We start from the raw sequence: 19,505 nt of genomic DNA, 5'->3' as shown, positions 1-19,505 counted from the left end.
CTGCTGGGGTCATTCAGGGATGCCTGGTTTGGTGACAGTGCTGTGGAGGTTGTGGCACTCGAGTGTGCTGGAATCTGGGTGTCACCTTGTCCATGCAAGAACCTCCTCGAGCCAGAGCATCTGAAACGCCACTAAACCGATTTGTTTGTGTGCACCAGGCCAGTTTTGCACTGAGGATGTGGATGAGTGCCAGCTCCAGCCCAATGCCTGCCAGAACGGGGGCACCTGCACCAACCACAACGGGGGCTACGCCTGTGTCTGTGTCAATGGCTGGAGCGGCGACGACTGCAGCAAGAACATCGACGACTGCTTCACTGCCTCCTGCGCCAATGGCTCCACCTGCATCGACAGGGTGGCTTCTTTCTCCTGCATTTGTCCAGAGGGAAAGGCAGGTGAGGCCACAAAGTCTGGCACTCTGATGGGAGGCGCTTCCCAGGGTTTGTGCGCTTGTTTAAAGCGGTGCGTTTGTTTCACGCGCTCAGCCACCAAAGGGAAAAGCGCTGTCCGTGAGCAAAGAGCTGCTAAAGCCCTCTAGCCTGGGACAAAGAGGTGTTTGTACCAGGCTAGAAGACAAACTTCTTGTAGTTTAGGTTGCAAGGAGAGATCTTTTCCTAGCCCCTCGCAGAATCTGTATTTGCTCGAGAGGTTGCACGTGAGTGTGACTTGCTCTATGCCCCTTATAATAATCTTATGAACCCAGAAAGCAAATTCAGATATTTTTATTTGATTGTGTTAGGATCTGGGCATCCTCACTGATACAGTGGAAAAATTGCTGGTTTAGGTTAGGTGAATCTCCTAACTACATGGAAACAAAAGTGGTCTGCATATCTGAATTAAAGTGAGCTTCATGTGCACCTTTTCAGCTGTCAGAAAAATTACCACACTGGTTTGAGTGAAGAGTTAGTTAACTGCTCCAAGGATGAGATTATGATAATGGTCAGCCATTTTCCTACTTCAGAAGTGCTGGAGACGCCTCCAAAGTAACAGAATTTGTATTTAATGTTTTATAAGGGTGTGATAAATTCTCTTCAGTAGTTCCTAGGCTCAAGGCTGTAAGATACTGCTCAAGTTTCTAGCTGTGGGAGCCTCTATTTGAAATACCAGGACACTGAATTTGTGTAAAAGACCGTCTGCCTGCTGCATCTCTCTGTTTTAATAAACTCTTGGGTGCTTCTTTAGGTCTTCTGTGCCACTTGGATGACGCCTGTGTTAGCAATCCGTGCCAGAAAGGTGCTCTGTGTGACACCAACCCCGTGAATGGAAACTACATCTGCACCTGTCCCCAGGGCCATAAGGGAGCAGACTGCACTGAGGATGTGGATGAGTGTGCAATGGGTGAGTTCTCATTTGCTCTCTGCGAGTGCAAGGATGTGTCACAGCTTCTCCACACCCAAGGACTCCTTTCATGCTCTCCCCCTTCCACTTCAGCGTCTTTAGATGCGTTTTAAGCCTCGTGTGAGACCTGGGGCGAGGAGCTGAGCCGGAATAGTTGTCCATGTTTGAAGTGGAATGTGAAAAGCAGTGAGATGCTTAACCATTCTTCCTCGTGCAAGAGGGCTTTAGGCCTGTGTGGGGAGTGCATGCAAACAGATGTGATAATTAAGCTGTCCCTTAGAACTGCAGGGTACAATGAAAGTGCCGCAGTTCATGTGGGAGCTGCTGCGGCTACAGCCTCGGTAGAAATATATCAGGGCTGTTTGACAGCCAGAATATGGCTGGATCTTTTGAGTGCCTTCCAAGACTGGTGACCACGTGGGCTTTTAAAGCAGTAGTTCTCTGATAGCATGCTGTTGTGTTGTTTTGGGGATTAACTGGACTCTTACAGGCTTACTCACAGTTTTGTGAGTGCTCGTTCATGCTTCTAGAGCGTGGTGCGTGAAGGTAATGCCTAACCAGCACTCATAGAAGGGTTGGAAAGAAGCACTTCTTTGAATTTTGTTCCTCAATCTGCCTTGGACAAGAGTGCTGTTCCTTTTTGAAAACACAAAAAGGACAAGTTTGGTTGTTTTGTGGCTGTGGCGGCATCTTGTCAGCCTCAGGAATGAAGTAAATGTAAAATGTGATCTGGAAATAAGGCCTTGAAAACATCATTAGTTCTCTAACCCCTGCTGGCTGATACTTTTCTCTGCAGAACTGTCCTTAGTAACATGTAATGAAGCAGAGTTACTCCTCTGGTCCCTGATAGTGACAGCCATCCTTTTTACCCCTGACAGACGAGTAGCTGCCACTGCTTTCTTCAGTAGCCTTTCTCCCAGAAGCATGAACAGTGTCCCCCAGTATTACTTGCCAGAAAGGAGTGCCCACTGGAAAAGACCATGATTAATAAAGAATGCTGTGTCTTTCCTGCTCTGAGGAGAGGTTTTGACACACACACACATGTCCATACTTCTCTTGCAGCAAACAGCAATCCGTGCGAACACGCCGGGAAATGCGTCAACACGGAGGGCTCCTTCCACTGCGAGTGTTTGAAGGGCTACACAGGACCTCGCTGTGAGATGGACATCAATGAGTGCCACTCAAACCCCTGCCAGAACGATGCCACCTGCCTGGATAAAATAGGAGGGTTCACTTGTCTCTGCATGCCAGGTGAGGGGAGTTTGTGACACAGGTGGGAGAAGGCAGAGCTCAGGGAGGGCTGCCAGCTCTGCTCAGGTGGAACACAAAGCTGCAAAGGGGTGAGGCTGAAGGGTGAGAGAGAGCCTGCTGGGCTGGCACCAGCCAGGAGGAGCTGGCATTTGTGTGTGGGAGGGAGAAAGCAATTAGAGGGCTGAGAAAGAAACCAATCTCTGCATCAGCAAAGGAAGTTGGCCTTCTGAGCTGGGTATGTGTGATAATATTTGTTACTGTGCCTGGTAGAGTGCATGTGCAGAGTCTTCTGCTTGTGAAAGCAAAGCTGCTGCAACCTTTAAAAGAGTGGCTGTGTTTTGAGGAATGCATATGATGATTTTGGAGAATGGTGTTTGGGGTTTTTCTTTGCTTAAAATACCCCAAATAATGCAAGCTCCTGTTGAACTGGGGAAGTCACTGTAAGAATAGCTACTTGGTTGAAATTGTGCTTGCAAAATTTGCATGGCCAGTGTAACCAGTGACCAATGTTAGTCTTCTGTTTTGCACCCTGATAGAAAGTGGTGAAAGAAGAAAAGGATTCAAGTTGCTGGTTGCACAGACTTATGAAGAACTAGAAGCATAAATATAAACACAATGACAATTTTATCATATAAAAATATATGATAAAATTGTCGTGGTATCAGCTGATACCATGACAATTACAAGGAATTTTTATTAATATAGTATTTATTAATCTTTAATATGTTTTAAAAGGTGGAATGCTAGTTCTCCAATTATTTCACCCTTCTTAATGTTTTTCTTGTGCTCTGCCTTTAGCTGAAAGCCCTGGAGCCAAAACTATCTGTTGTGTTTGTTTGTATACCTTTTACAAAGTAATTAACATAACCCCTTCTCAAGTGGAAAAAAACATTAGATGTGAATTCAGCATAGACTTCTGCTATTGCTGGTTAGGTGAGCCTCTTCAGCAACAGTGAAACCTACACAATCAATCCCTTTTTAACCTCTGGTGTATGTTCTTACCTCATAGTTTCTGTCCAGACTGCAAACCTGCAATGAAACTCTGCTTAGACTTTCAGCACTGGTATAAGAGGCAGTTATGCTCTCAAGGGCACCTTCTACAGCCTTCAGTCACCTCTTCTCATTCATTTTTATTTTTTTTGACAGGTTTTAAAGGAGTTCACTGTGAAGAAGATATTGATGAATGTCTAAGTAATCCCTGTGTGAACAATGGAGTGTGTCTTGATAAGGTCAACCGCTTCCTCTGTGTCTGTCCTCCTGGTGAGTTCTTATTTCTGGAAGCTTTTCCTGCTTCACCCCACCAAGGGCTGCACAGATGTTGTGGGATGATGTGTTTCTTGTGAGTTTCTGTTGTGAGTTTCTGTTGTTCTTAAGGCAGCAGCTGTTTGAGTGAGGTGCCATCACTATTAAATCAGAATAGTTTCATATTGGTTGCAATAATATTGTGCTTATAAAAGGGCAGGAATTGATAAACACACAGTTGGACACCTCAGCTAAAAGGGCAACTGGCAAAGTGAGCTTCTGTTGTTGTGGAAATTATAGTGAGGTTCTCAGCATATTTCAGAGGCCAGACCCTCTGCAGGCTTTTTGTCTTTCTCTGAGGATTTTAGGAAGAAGCTGGTTTTGCATCAGTATTGTTCATGCTGCTTGCATGAGGAGTGAGATGAATTTGGCTCCACTAGAAAAGGAAAAGAGCTGAGCTGAGGGATCAATGTTAGCTGTAGAGTGGACATCGCTTGTTTTCTTCATGGCTTACCAAAAAATTTTGAGTACAGAATATTCCTGACATGCATCCCTTCTTATTGACTAATGATCTTCAGCCTCTTGCTTTAGCTCTTTCCTCCAAGAAGAATTCCTGATGGTTTTTCATTTTTTAATTTTTCTCAAACTGCCTGAGGATCTGCATCACCTGACATCACCTGTCAGTTCTTAGTTAACTATTTCAAGCAGTATATTGGAAGCTCCAGTGCTATATTGTATATTTTGTATTGTAGCACATTCCACTCTGCTGTAGTGATTCTCGTCCCAGGGCTCTAGTGATGTATGCACTGTTGTTTTATTTTTAGCTACTTGCTTTGATTACCTCAAAGATTTTCATTGGTGGGCTCTCAGTTTTACAGGCAGGCATGCTGCATTATTTCTGTTTGATTTGGCCATCCCAGCTTTCAAGCTGAGGCTCCTTTGACCTGGAAGACAGAACCTTTGGAGGGTGGGTTGGACGAGGAGCCAATCCACCCAGGGCGTGGTGTGGATTTGCTGAGCTGAGGTTTGGGTGGGTTTGAGGATGTGCCAGTGGGTAATCCCTGACAGTGCAGCTGTCTGGATGAGCTCCTGGGTTTCCATCAGTTTCTGTGCCTTTCAGGATTCAGCGGTGCCGTGTGTCAGATTGACATAGACGACTGTTCCAGCACGCCGTGTCTCAACGGAGCCAAATGCATTGACCACCCCAATGGCTACGAGTGCCAGTGTGCCACAGGTCAGTCTTGTGTTCAGAGCCCCTGGATGGAGGTAACCTAAACACCTGAAAGGCTGGTCACCAAGATGTCAGTGGTTTTTTTCTCTCTCTCTCTGAAATTTGTTTGTTGCGGAGCTTTGTCCACTCCTTTGTGCAGGGAATAGTATTTAAGGAGAGAAAGCCTTTCACTTGTGGCAGTTCAGTTCACAGTTGATGGGAGCTCTGGCCTCCCTCTTTCAGCACCATCTTTTGCTTCTCAGAAGATGACAGCTTCTTCTGTATTAGCTATGGAACCCACACATCAACGTGAAGGCTCTAATCTGTGGTTTACCTCCCTTTCTCCCAAACCAGATTATATCATGTGCAGTTGAAAAACAAGAGATGGACAGAGCAGTGCTGCTGAGCATTCTGATTTCTGCTGCATCAGGCTATTTTATGTCAAAAGCTAAGACTGAAATGCAGTTGTGGAAGAAATTCCACTCAGCATCTGCCTGCCAGAGAGTGACTGAAATGGTTTGTCAGGTATCACACAGAAATTTTGGAAGAGCTGTGGCTGGAACTCAGGTGCTTTTTTTTAATGCCTGGTGAATTACATATTCAGAAGCGTCAGGTTTAATGATAGGATTTTCTTATCTTCAGACCTCCAGGGGTGATGTAGATGTGTTTTTATCTTCATTTTTACATCTGGTCAAATAAGAGGGTTCAGAGCTGTTATATTCTAATTCTCACTAAGGAGCTACTCTTGGTTGCTTTCAGTTGATGGTGCCTGATACACTGCTCATGATACAGGTTCAGGTAGGAAATGCCTTGGTTTTGGCTCTTCTGTCAGGGGAGAAGCTGAACAGTTCCTGGAGCTGTCCTAGTCCCAGTAATGTGCAGTGAGGTTGGTTAGATTTATGTGCAACTTTTCTCATTTTGGATCATTCCAACAATCAAATTATTAAGGCATATTTGACTTCACTGCACATTAGCCTAAAAATAGCCTTGGTTTTCTCACACGTGGTCTCCAGCATTCCCAAAGTTCCTGAAGAGGCATTGAATTTGTTGGAAGAAGGAGAATGCAGTAGTTGTGACCAGGAGAGAAATTATTGCTGTGGTCAGAATTTTCCTTTTCTTCATGGGACAAACTAAGCAGACACTTGCAAAAAGAAGGAAAAGCTCAAATCTCCTCCAAACTTGGAAACTGTTTGAGTCTTTCTCAAGCTGGTGTGTGTTCTGGTTGCTTTCATTTGCTGAGTATGCAGAGCTTATCAGGCCTGGGAGGGTTTTGGGTGGTGTGGAGGAAGACAATGTGGAGAGCTGTGCCTTGAAAAGCAAGTTCTGAGTTTGGCACTAAAACTGCATGAACCGCCTCAATACAGAAATTCTGGGTATCCCACCTGAGAAGGGAAGACAATTGCTTCCATTAAAGCAAAAGGTGTATGGAGCATTTTCAGGCTGAAATCAACCAAATGTACACTACTGAAACAGCAGCTCTTAGTAAAACTCTTGGTTAAATCTTTGAAAATGGAAGAGGGACTCTGTATTAGGGCTGCTTTCCATCCTGTCTGAAGGATTCTCACAGTCTATATTCAAATGGTTTTTGCCTAGCCTAGCCCTTGTCTGCAGAGAGAGAAATCATGTTTTGGGGAGGTATGTTCAGTTAAGAGATCCAGAAATATTCCTGATCTCCAAGTGGCCCAGTTGAGCCACAATAGCAGGCAAGGTAATGACTTTGGAATGAACCTGTGCTAAGTGTTATATTTAATATTGACAGCCTTCTGTAAGACTGAAATGTGGAATTCTTCATGGGGGCAGGTCAGTTACTGGACAATAATGTTTGAGTATGTTCTTGCTCTGCTAATCTCATAATATGAGTGATGTGTTCCCTGAATGGTAATCGCCGGCTGCCGACGTGATTGAAAACTGCAAAATGTTTGGCCAAATGCTGTACAGATAGCTCTATTTACTGCTTGCTTTTTGTCTTTTCTTTCCCTTCTGGCATTATTCCACTTCTCCTTCCCAGTGGTAGATCATGGCTTTTCTTTTCTTGGGTTGTTTCAGGTCTCTCCTCTTTTATTTGTCTCTTCCCTTTTTTTATTTCCCCTCCCTCTGCCACCGTTTGTCCCCTTATGGGTTTGTTTTTCCTCCTTCCCTAACATCTTTTTATATCCATCTCTCTAACTAGCTTCCCTTCCCTCTCCCCACCCACTTCCACACCCATTCATCCAAGCACACGTTCGCAGAACTTGGAAATGTTAGCCGTCACCTGGTATGTTTGACCACAGAAATAACCACAAACCTGTGTGAAAAATGGGGAGCCTCTTATCCACTTAAAATGCTCAGGTGAGAACCACTCTTCAGCTGTTGAAATTCCCTGCAGCTTGGTTTGTATCAGTCTCCGGTTGGTGTCTTGAAATTTCAAGTTCTGCCTTCCTGATCTTCAGCTGCTGGAAAGCAGCACGAGCTGTTGCTCCAAAACCTCAGCTCTGAAAACCATTTATTTGAAATTGTCCCCTCTGCTCAATCATGGAAAGCAGGGTTCTTGAGGGAGCTGTTGGCTGCTCTTAGCTTTCCAAACCCTTTAGCCCTTTTTGTGCATAGGTTCTGTCCTTCTCTGTTGCTCAGGATGTTTCCCAGCTGAAGCAGAATGAAACAGGCCAAACTGCTGCTTTGTTTCATTGCTCCTAACCCAGAGGTTACATGCAGCCTTCAGTGAGTTTGCAGTTGGTGCTTGATTGCAGTTACTGAAAAGTTTCCCAGTGAAAGAGGCAAAGAACTTTCTGATAAGCAGAGCTGCAGAAGCTTTGATATGAGCCAAGGGAGTTCCCCTTGGGGAGGTTTCAGCAGCATCTTTGCAGTAATTTCTCATTCTAACAAGGTCAGCCCCACTCTGTCCCCCTGCTACTGTGTAGAGGAAATAATGGCAGGAGTGTGCCTTCAGATAGTTCATACTGATGCAAGTAGATATTTCTGATGGACATTTACATGTTTCCTCTCGTGGATACTGTTCCAAATAAACTGAAGGTGACCACTTGCAGTGCCAGGGTTCTCTGTGCATGGTGTTGTTCTGTAGTGCTGTGAAGAGAGCAGAGTGTTGTGCTCCAGGGCTGGAAATGCAGTTGAGGTGCCCGGTCACCCCTTGTGCTGATTCTTGATACAATCCTTTCTGTATTCACTACCAGTTAACTCCTTCCTTACTCCTCCTGCTGATGGTTTTTCCTCAGGTTTTACTGGCCTTCTGTGTGAGGAGAATATCAACAACTGTGACCCCGATCCGTGCCACCACGGGGAGTGCCAGGATGGCATCGACTCGTACACGTGTGTCTGCAATCCTGGCTACATGGGTGCCATCTGCAGCGAGCAGATTGACGAGTGCCACAGCAATCCCTGCCTCCACCAAGGGCGCTGCATCGACCTGGTCAATGGCTACCAGTGCAACTGCTTGCTGGGCACCTCAGGTGTGTAAAACACAGGTGGAAGGCTTGGATTCAAGCATGTAATTATTTCTTATTGTGTGCTAGATTTGAGACAGATGATGAGTATCATTTTCACGCTGCTTTTCCTTGCTGAACTTTGGTGTGTTTGTGTGGATTGCCTAACCCTTAGTGCTGCTGCAACTGGTCTTGGGAGAATTTGCTTCCTCTTTACTCCAGAAAAAATGAGGCCTGCAGAAAGATTAGGCAGAGTTTTCAAAATGTGTTTAAGTATTTAGTACAAGTTCAATAGTCAGCACCCAGTGGCTCAGGTGGCATTCCTTGGTGTTGCAGTGCTTCTTCATCATCACCTGTTTAAATTGCCCACAATGTGACTTTGAAGCAGGTGGGATTCTTAATTTGGCTATTTTGGGAAAATAGCTTTGTTGCCTTCTTTGTAAGATTTACCCTCATTACTCCTCTAATTCCATTTCTTTTTTAATCCAGGAGTAAACTGTGAAAACAACTTTGATGACTGTGCCAGTAACCCCTGCATCCATGGGGACTGTATTGATGGCATTAATCGCTACAACTGTGCCTGCAAGCCTGGATTTACAGGTAAAGTCAGCTGGCCAAGAGCTCGGAATTGTTTTGAAGATAGTTATCCCAGGGAAGCTGTGCTTCGCATACTGACTGCAAGGGATTCAGCTGGTATCTCAGTGAACCCTTCTAATCTTTGGATCTTAGCATCTTACGTTACAGCCAGTCCCACCAAGCAGAAAAATGGCCTAATCTGTGCTGTGAAATGCCATTCTTGTTAGGTAATTAAGTCCAATTCATGGTTCTTGGTTTTATAACAAATAAACCCACGTGACTTTGGTTTATTATTTACAGCCTCTTTCCAGGGACAGAGAGAGATTATGAGCAATATGGAGAGGTGTTTGATTAGACTCCACGTTGGGCTTTGACCATGAACAGTATTTCTGTTTCTGTAAAATCACAGCATTAACTTGGTGTTCTCCATGAGTTGCTTCCCTTCAGATGAATAATCTGATTTTTTCAGTACTTCTCTGTCATAGCATGGTCTATTCTGTTTTCTTTTTTAAACTACAAAGTTTCTCTGGTACAGTAAAAGTGGGGCTGAAAAAATGAGTGGTTAGACACCTCTGGGTCCATGTTTAGAACTCTGAGTCAACATCAGGACTATTTCTGATGACTAAAGCACATCTTTACCACTGTTTATAAGGGCATTTGTGTTTTGAGCCATGTAGGGTAATACAAAATAATTATTGTGAAGCAGTTGGTACTGTTTATTACAGCTTTCTCATCACGTTTGTTACTGTTTATTACTGAATGATTCTAATTAGAATAGATCTGAAAAGCATTAGAAAGAGCACTAAAAGGTTTCATGTGTCTTGTGCTTTTCTCTTGGGATCTTTCTAAACTCCTGGTGCTCCTTCCTTCCTTCCTATGGCTCTGGCACTCTCTAGTCCCCAGAAGATGAGGGATGATGCTGATCACTCATGCCTATCACTCCCCTATGATGCTGGCATTCCATATTTGTTATCCTGCTGGATCTCTTAGTGTTAAAATAATTCAGTAATATGATGAATTGGCATATTCCAGTCTTTGGGGAGCCGGCTTGCGTGGGGTCTTGTCTCTCTGTCCTTTCCTTCTGTTAAAAATGCTTTCAACTTACTGCATCATTCACTCTGTTTAGCTTTCCAGCCTCACAAGACCTTTTGGTCACTGCTTCAAGGATCTTGCAGTCGTAACCAGAGGCAGGCAAAACAGGAAACGGTGTTTTTTAGCGCCCCTTTTGCGCAATAAACCACAAGAGCTGTGTTTTCTGCAGACATTTGGGCAGTATTGGTTACTCCAGGGGTAGGCACCTCAGAGCAGAGGAGCAGGCTACAGACAAGTGGAGCTCAAGAGGTTTGTTGCAAGCATGATCCAGCTGAGTGATTTTTGCTTTCCTAATCAGCATTAACGGGTGATTTTCAGTGGCGATTCTGGAATGGTTTGTAAATACTAGCCCGAGTGTCAGTGCTGTTCTCCAGGCACAGGAATCTCTCAGAAACGCTTCTCTTGGCTTGAGTTGGAGGCATGTGAGCTCCATGCTTGCTGAGCTGCATCTTAGGGTGTGTTTTTGCAGAGATGCAAAGCCAAGGCTCTTTCCAGAAGCCGTTTTTGCTCCGCAGGGCCCCGCTGTAACGCGGACATCGACGAGTGCACGTCCAGCCCCTGCCACAACGGCGGCACGTGCGTCAACGAGGTGAACGGCTTCCGCTGCGTGTGCCCCGAGGGTTTCCACCATCCCCACTGCCAGGCCCAGGCAGATGGCTGCCTCAGCAACCCCTGTGTGCATGGCAACTGCACACACACTGCCACTGGGTAAGGACTCCACAAACCTGCCTGCTGTGTTCTTGCTTTCCAGAATTCTGGTTTTCTCTAATCTCTCAGCATCCCAATTTGTCTGCTGCCTATGACAGTGAGGTGTAGACCTTCATCCACCAGCTGGTGTTTCAATCTGGGTTTTTCTGTCCTGCCTTGTGGTGGTGCAGGGTGTGCTGCCACCATCTAGAGGGAGGGTTTGGTGATTCTAGTGAGTGGAGTGAATGCAATTAAAATGAAGAAATGGTTCCAAATTAAATCTTGGGGGAGCAGTAGCAATCTATTCCATCAAAACCTAAACATTGAGCACAGGTGACTCTCATTATTGGCTGGTGCTTTTCTTCCTAACCAAACACCACAGGCTGACAACTTTTACACTGGGGACAGATATTTCACCCAGGACACTTTGTCCACTGCTGAGATTTGGTCAGCTTTACTCATATTATTTTGTGTCTGAGAAGAGAAAGGAAGATTATCTCTGCTTATTTTGGTGGCAGTAGTTGCTTCTGAATCTTCCCATCCAGGAATCCCAAATGCTGCTTTTGGGAGCCCTAAATCAGACTTCTTTTTGGTAATGGTAAGTTTGGGGATGTTTTGTCTGTTAAAGTTCTCAGCTGTACATGGAATAGCCTCCCAAATACGTGCTGCATCCTGGGAAGTGTTGTCAGCACTTGGGCAAGGCAGTGGTTGGCTGCTGCAGGTAGCTCTGTAGGGCAGGAAGGCTGCCTTTATTGCTAATTCAGCCTCCTTGTAAGCAAAAACAGATTTTTGTTCATCTTGTCTGTCATCTGTCACTCTGCATTGAAACCCATGTAGGGCTCACATTGTGCCAGGTGTGTTTGCAGGGCAGTGTGTTGTGTGGCCTGAGTCCAGGCTGATTCAACAAGTCCTTCCTTCTACATCACATGGGTGGGGTGTGTGCTCTGCTTCAGATTTTGAAACGTGATGGAGAAGATTGCTCCTGCTCCCAGCCAGCTGTTTTCATTTGAAACCACTATTTGGTATTAAATCAGTCTAGTTATCTTTGGAACCTATTGTTCCCCTCCACTTTTTTTTTTTAAATCTTTTTATCTTTTCTGTCTTTGTTTGAATATGTTGAGATGGTCTTATCAAAGCAGAAACATATTGCTGGTTGACTGAACACTTTGTGCAAACTGTAGTGAGGGGAGTGTGGTTTTAAGGGCGGGCTTATTTTCAGTATTTTCAAAACTATACAGCTGGGGTAAGCAGTCTGAAGTAATTTAGGGCTCTTCTAAAGAGAGTTCTGGTTTTCTTTCCAAAGCTAATCTGCAGGAGAAACTGGTAGAGGAGTTACTTCAAAATGCTCTAAAACTAGTTCTGTTTTGCCTTTCAAGGTACAAGTGTGTCTGTGACCCAGGCTGGATAGGAGATTACTGTTCAACAGAAGGGAATGAATGTAAATCAAACCCATGCCAGAATGGAGGAACTTGTGAGGATCTGCTGAATGGATACAGATGTACCTGCAGGAAAGGATTCAAAGGTGAAAACTCAGAAAATTTGTTATATTTTCCCTTTTTACTTTATTGCACCTTTAGAGTAATTCCTTTTCATTAAACTTCGTGGAAATAGCGATCAAGATGGGAAATGCCATGGCTGTATGAAGTTAAATTACAGTCAGCTCCTGTAGACATGATACAGTAATAGAATACTTAGCAAGGGCTTGTCTAAGCCTTAAGAAATGTCCTGTTGAAAGCTTAGCTTAATTTTCTTTGTAAATGATGAAATTTACATAAATGCCCTGGAAATTGGAGGGGCATTAAACTCAAAATGACCGTGGCTGGTTCTACACTCAGCCCATGAGGAGTGCTGTGCTCTCCTCTTCCTTCAGCTGAGATTTTTCAAACTGTGCCAGTGCTGTCCACTGCAGCGTGGGATAATCATGTGAGTTACAACCTCTTTGTTCATTCTTCCAAGAAGCACCGAGCCCTTAGCAGCACATTCTTCTGCTTTTTTCCCATTCTGTGCCCCAGGTGTGAACTGCCAGGTAGTGGTTTCTCCTTGTTCCCCTAATCCTTGTGAGAACTCCGGAATCTGCCAAGAATCTCCTGACTCTGAAGGCTACACCTGCCAGTGTGCCCCTGGCTGGGAAGGTGAGGTGGATTTGGGTGGATTTTGGGGGCGTGTTGCGCTCTCAGTGCTGAGCAGCGCTGGCCTCTTGTCAGGGGTTCTTGCTTTGTGAAGGCTCTCACCCTCAGACTCTCCACATTTCAGGGGAAAGATGCACAGTGGATATTGATGAGTGCCTCTCCAAGCCCTGCAAAAACCACGCTCTGTGCCACAACATCCAGGGCAGTTACCTGTGCGAGTGCCGGCCTGGCTTCACCGGCGGGGACTGCGACAGCAACATCGACGACTGCCTGTCCAGTGGGTATCAGCACATTGCTTCCCACTTCTCCCTAAAAATAACTTTGCTGACTGCTGTTTGACAGATTTTGAACTGTCTTTTAGAATCTCTTGCCAAAAGGAAAAAAAAAATAACAACCCCAAGCTTCAGGGTGATGTTGTTGATGACTTTGTGATGTTTGAGTCAGTCAAAATCCAGTGTGTTCAGCTGCTAGAAATGGACCACGGTGTCCTAACTGATGGCAGCTGTTGTTCCCAGATCCTTAACTTGAGAAGGTTCTTAGAGTTTACATACTTGAATAAGAAGTGCTGTTAAATGCAAAATTGTATTTGCCTGAAATTTTAATGCATCAGGTTAAGGTGCCACTGCAGGGCTTACCTGTATTTCAACGTTCAGTTTGATTGAGGTGTGGTGGGAATCTGGGGTATAGCAGTCCTTCCTGAAATGTCTGTCTGACATTAATATTCTGGGAAGAGTGGGTCCTGTTGCAGTTCCAGTTAATCCATATTTGGAAACAAATTAAGCAGCAGGAAGGCCCCCTCTGTTCTGGAATAAGTATCAGTTGCAGGAGGGTAGCCCATACACTGATGAGTACTGAAATGGCTCAAATTGCAAGAAAACAAGTATTAATTTCACATCCTTGACAGTGCTGTTTATAAAGGAAACCAAATACATAGTAGCTTCTTTTTCTTACTGGGCATATTCTATATCATCATCATCAGATAAAATCAGAGTCTCCTGAGAAATGTCACGTGTTTAAAAGTTCATCTTGTTGCTATTTGAAAAGTGCTTTATCAAACCTTGGAGGAGTTCACAATGCTGTAATTCTTAGATTGTCTGAGTCTTTAAAAAAACCCAACCAAATGACCAGAAAAACACAAAACAACTGCTCCAAAAAAACCCCAATCCCCCTTTTTTTAACCATCAGCTTAAAACCATAATGGAGTTTTGAAGACCGTAGGCAAACTTAGCAAATGTGAACTTAGCAAATTGTGTTTTGCATTGGGAAAAAAATAAAAATGTAAATTCATGACTGCTGTGGAGAGGGATCCAAACAAATCTGTTAGCAAAAGTTACCGTGGGAGCCCCCAAAGCAGCACTGCTCAAAGAACTTCTGAGGTGTCTGGCTCCGCCTGAGCTTTTGATTCCTTCTTCCTGAGCAAACAGGTACAGCACAAAAAGTGTCACGGTGCAGTGACCCAGAGCTTTGCTTACTGAAGCCAACAAAATCATTGCCTGTCCTGTTAGTTTTTGTGTGGGTGTCCGAAGATAAAAACGCTCTCCAAGTGTTCATCTTGTGCTTTTGAACAGCTGGTTCATCTCTCTCCCTCCTCCCCAGTGTTCTGAGAGCTGTGAGGTTCACCCCGTGTTGTCTTAGGCAGCACACCCATGAGGCTGAAGAAGCATTTCACATTACTGCCACAGCTGATTTCATTTAGCATAACAAAAACCTTCCATGCCTTGAGCCAAATGTCTTTAATCTATGAAGCAAACAAACCCTCCAACAACAGGAACTTATTGAAAAGTTGATACCCGAGTCTCCTTCTTCTGTCAGTAAATGTGTGGCACAGAGAATTAATGCACAGCTTTTGGCTTCACTCATACGTGGCTGACTGCCACAGACACAACATTTCATAGCTGCCAGGGGTCTTGCTTTGAATGTGCTTTTTCTCTGCAGTAGTCAAATGACCTTTAAATGGATGCAGGTGTGTCTCATAATACAAATTTTTAACATGTGAGCATGTTTCTCAGTCAATAAATGAGCTTTAATTACCTTTCACATTTCTTCATTTCCCAGTAAACAGAATTAGCTTATGATGTTTCTGATAAACTGCAAATTTTTGGTGGAGTCTATTTGCATTTTCATGTTCATATTTTAATAGTACTTAAAGATAATCCTAAATTAAAAAAAAGGCTTGGTAACCTATTTTTCAACCCCCCTGCTTTCTCCCTTTTTCCTTCCCCCTCCCAGTTCCCCTCTCTGCCTTCATATATTAGGCTTTTGCTCTGTGGAATGCAGAGTAGAAAAGGAATCTGGCTTCAGGAATGTGGGTCTTAAATTCAAAAGTGGAAGGAGAAAAGCAGGAAGAAATTACTGAGCAGCAGAAATCTTTCAGGCAGATTGGTACTTGTGGAAGCAGAAGGAATACAGTAGTAGGAGGTGGCTTAGACAAAAAACTGTGGTGAGCAAGTAGCAAGAGCATGGCAGGGATAAAGAAGATACCAAGAAATGCAGTGATTGAGGAGAATCCAAGGTGGTGAATGAGTTTGTGATCTTTTCTGTCAGCCTTTCCCCAGTCAGTCTGTGATGCTGGGAAAAACATCAAGTGCTCAGTAATGCACAAGTGCTGATATAAGTGCTAATATACACCTTCGATTTGACTGGACTGCTTTCATGCTGAAAATTAAACACACAAGTTGTCTCTTGTGTTGAGCAGAGTCTAGAAAAAAAGAGAGTGTGCTGAGTCCTCTGATGAATAAAACTTGGTAAGGAAGAAGCAACAGTTGCTACTCTTTGTTGTATTAGTAGGCGTCTGTCACAAAAGCAGCATTTGAATTTCAAACCAAGATTAAAACCAAGATTTAAACCAAATCTTGGGTTTTGGTTGAACAATAAAACAAAAGGCTTTGGGTTTTGGTTGAACAATAAAACAAAAGGCTTTGGGTTTTGGTTGAACAAATTCCAGCAGAGAAACCTTTAGGCCCTGAAGGTTGGCCTTGATCCACACCTTGTAAATTTGGTATTGACAGTGCTTTGCAGTCACCTGTTCCACAGAGTGGCTCAGAAAAACTTCTCAGTACTCTGTCACACTCTGGGCTGTGTGACATCTTTTTTTTTTCCATAGAAACCACTTCTCTAGACCTGGCCCTTCTCTATCACCCATTTTTACACTCACCATGGTGCTTTTCTGCCCTAGATCCCTGCCAGAACGGAGCCTCGTGTGTGGATGGGATAAACTCCTTCTCATGCATCTGCCTGCCTGGATTTCATGGGGATAAATGTCAGACAGACACCAACGAGTGTCTGAGTGAGCCCTGCAGGAATGGGGGCACCTGCACCCACTTTGTCAACAGCTACACCTGCAAGTGCCCGCCGGGCTTCGAGGGAACCAACTGCGAGAGCAACATCGACGAGTGCACCGAGAGGTGAGGCACCTCTCCTGCTGCTCCTGCCCTCCAGCCAGGCCTGTCTGAAGCAGCTTTTAACCAGGGGAATTCACTTTTCCTGCCATTTGTCACAGGCACACTTGTGATTCTTGCCAGGAAAGCTGGATCAGCTGAAGCGCAGTTGCCTGGTCCTCGTTTTCTTCTAGCAGTTGCATTATGGGGTGAATGTGACAGTGTTTAACAAAGGTTAAAACAGAGATGCTAGCTTATTGAGATATAAATAATTCATATTTTTACAAGGCCATTGTCACCTAGGGGAGGGGAAATAATTGGTTATGAATGGTCACTCTGTTGAGAAATATAAAAGCATAAATGGAAGCAATGGCCAACTGTTAGAAAGGCAGGAAAAGTAAATTAGTCCTGAGTTATTGACAACAAATAATATGAAGAGGCAACCAGGAGAAACACTAAATCCACTAAGTTCTGTACTGGAAAGATTTAATCATTAGAGGTCTTTTAATGCTCACAAATTGGTTGTGGTTTAGCAGTGTTGAGATAAAACCTGAGGTCGTTCTAAAGGGGGAGGTGTGGAAGTGAGTTAAAATGCTCAACAGCTGGTCCTTATATAAATGGTTCATGTGGTAGTTTTAAGAGCTCTTTGAGAGTTAAACATGTGATTCCATCATCTGCCTGCATATTTATTTTAAGCTTCTTTAGGACTGATGTAAGTAACTTCAGATTCTCAAATGGGAAACAATTTCTAACAGATTCTTTAAAACTTGCAATGGTTAAAAAAAATAATTAAGAAGTAGTCTGTTCTAGTCTAGTTACCAGAGACAAATTATGCAAAACTCTTGGTTTTCTTAAGTATTTTCTGCTCAAATGGAAAAGATCTTTCCTGCCTTTTATAAAATTGCACTTGAGGAGGAGGTATTTTAATATCTTTTTCTTAAGAGCAGGATTGTGTCACTGATGAGGGTGTGTTTAATTTGCACAACAGTTGTTGAATGGAGTGAAGTATGCTGGGGTGTTTTAGCAGAACTCCTGGCTCTTCCTTGAGGTTCATCCTGTTTTTGTTTTTGTTATCAGTCAGGACAGGAACCAGTCTTGCAGGTATGAATTAAAGATGTAGCAATTTTCAAGGCTCTGCCAAGCTAAACCAGTCACACCTTCTCAACCAAAATTACCCAGCTCTGCTGAAGAGCACTGTGGTGGTTGGCTGATTTGAATTTGGGTCAAATGATTCTTCCCTGTGTTGTGTGAGAAGCTGCCCTCTCCTTTTTGCTACCTGGTTTCGGTGAAACACACCAGGTGATTGCCACTTTGCTCTCCCTCTAAAACAGAATTCAGCCTCCAAGACAGAGGAATTTCTCTGATAAGCAGTTTAATGTTTGATAAGTAGGTTAATATTGACATCCCTACCGTGATCACAGAATTGCAATGTTTAAAACTTGCTTCCCTGCACTGTGAGTTCAGGGAGCTGAGTCAGTGGCTCCTCTCTTGGCAGGGCACAAAGCAGATAGCAGGCATGGATTTGGTTTGTGAACTTTATCAAACTGATTATCTCAAGTCTGATCTCAGAGGAGCAGGAGCTCCTCTACAGGGAAAACGGAGTCAATTTTGCATGAGGCATCGATTCTCCAAACTTTCCCAGTCACTTCTCCCTAGGACACCTAACCTGGCAGAATTTCTTAGGATGAGAAGACTGGGGAGGAGGGGGATAATTCCTTTGATCTGAGTTTTGCCAGGGCATGTATGAGTAGTTTTATAAATCAGGACTTAAGATTCTCATGAGAAGAGAAGGAAGGGATTTAGCAATACCAATACTTCCATATAATTTCAGTGAAGAACATGCTTGTGTTTTGCATGTTGTATAAACTTCTTCCTTGAGAAACAATACCCCTGACTCCTTTGAAGATTTAAAAAAAAAAAAAAGGCAAATTGTTTTGTTTCTCATAATTTGTAATACAATTGTAATTTGTAATAAAATTTATCAGTTTGAGCAAGCCACACGAGGGACTGTTTGCGGTCACATTGAGGCTGGGAAGATTTCATTAAACAAGTTACATCCATCACTAATGACTCATTAAAACCCTGCTGTAGTTTCTTGGTCTGCTGGGGCAAAGGTGAGCTGGAGGGTGAGCTGGAATCCCCTAGGATTGCTGTTTTCTGATTTATGCTTCTTCAGCCAGAAGTTAGCAGCGGTTTTATCTGCTTTTCTCCCTTACTTCAGTCATGTTTATATTCTATCTGTGAGCTAATTGCATTTTGTCTCAGCTTACCTTTCTTCCTCCTCTCTCGTAGCTCCTGTTTCAATGGAGGCACTTGTGTGGATGGGATCAATTCCTTCAGCTGCCAGTGCCCTCTGGGGTTCACAGGGCCCTTCTGCCTGACAGAAATCAACGAGTGTGACTCCCGTCCTTGCCTCAACAGGGGCACCTGCGTGGACAGCCTGGGCACCTACAGGTGTCTGTGTCCCTTGGGATACACTGGCAAGAACTGCAAGGTGGGTGATGTTGGAGGCTGAGACACAGAGTGTGTGCCCTTGTCTCTGATGCCAGGCTCTGAGATCCAGGAGAACAATGAATTTCACAGAACATGAAATTTATAGATGTGTTTTCATGGTGTTACATGAAAACAACTGTTAGATAGAAAAGCTAAAAGTGAGTGTGTAAATTAGAAAGTTTTCTTAAGTCACTGAGTTAAAAAAAAAAGTTAAAGTTTAGAGTTTAAACCAGTTTAGAGAACAGAAGACAAGATGGAGGATTTAGGGTGTTGTCTCTTTTCCTTCTTCTTCATTTTCTTCTTCTAGAGTTTTTTGGCTAATAGTGATTGGATAGGAAATGTCACAGTGCAGCACACAGGTGATGGATCATTGGGTCACTAAGAAAAATAATTTACATGTCTATTGTTAATTGGATAAGAATAAGTATAAAAATAAAACAGCTGTGTGGTTTGGGGCCATTTTGTGCCATCAGAGCCGAAGTGAGCCAGAGGGGCAGGATGAATTGAACTTGTGCAGAAAGTCTGGAAAAGTCTGCCAAGTTTTGTGATAACATCCTAATAAACACAAGAAACAAGATCCTAACGAGCTTTAGAGTTTTCTTCCTGACCCAGAGAGCTGAGATAAACAGAACTCCCCGTGAGAGATTATTCCAAAGGAGCCCAGCTCAGAGGAGACTGGGAAATCCAGGTGTGAGGA

The 19,505-nt window shown here is 43.8% G+C and overlaps 1 protein-coding gene across 3 annotated transcripts in view; it reads left to right on the top strand.

Annotated features, from left to right (window-relative positions):
- NOTCH2 (notch receptor 2) overlaps nucleotides 1-19,505 on the top strand; it is an 83,773-nt gene that overhangs the window by 39,465 nt on the left and 24,803 nt on the right. Inside the window, exons 6-18 of one of the 3 annotated variants that reach the window (XM_058842445.1) lie at nucleotides 159-392; nucleotides 1,180-1,335; nucleotides 2,398-2,586; nucleotides 3,733-3,846; nucleotides 4,949-5,062; nucleotides 8,248-8,481; nucleotides 8,944-9,054; nucleotides 10,638-10,830; nucleotides 12,186-12,331; nucleotides 12,822-12,941; nucleotides 13,063-13,215; nucleotides 16,114-16,342; nucleotides 18,608-18,809. In XM_058842445.1, coding sequence (XP_058698428.1) covers nucleotides 159-392; nucleotides 1,180-1,335; nucleotides 2,398-2,586; nucleotides 3,733-3,846; nucleotides 4,949-5,062; nucleotides 8,248-8,481; nucleotides 8,944-9,054; nucleotides 10,638-10,830; nucleotides 12,186-12,331; nucleotides 12,822-12,941; nucleotides 13,063-13,215; nucleotides 16,114-16,342; nucleotides 18,608-18,809 — 2,195 coding nt within the window. Of the gene's footprint in view, nucleotides 1-158; nucleotides 393-1,179; nucleotides 1,336-2,397; nucleotides 2,587-3,732; nucleotides 3,847-4,948; nucleotides 5,063-6,797; nucleotides 6,839-8,247; nucleotides 8,482-8,943; nucleotides 9,055-10,156; nucleotides 10,367-10,637; nucleotides 10,831-12,185; nucleotides 12,332-12,821; nucleotides 12,942-13,062; nucleotides 13,216-16,113; nucleotides 16,343-18,607; nucleotides 18,810-19,505 lie in introns of those variants that run through there. The other 2 variants (XR_009277962.1, XM_058842446.1) reach the window with 2 other exon arrangements.

This window comes from Poecile atricapillus, chromosome 7 (assembly GCF_030490865.1).
Source record: "Poecile atricapillus isolate bPoeAtr1 chromosome 7, bPoeAtr1.hap1, whole genome shotgun sequence".
Lineage (NCBI taxonomy): Eukaryota > Metazoa > Chordata > Aves > Passeriformes > Paridae > Poecile > Poecile atricapillus.
This window is presented reverse-complemented; position numbering and strand designations above follow the sequence as displayed.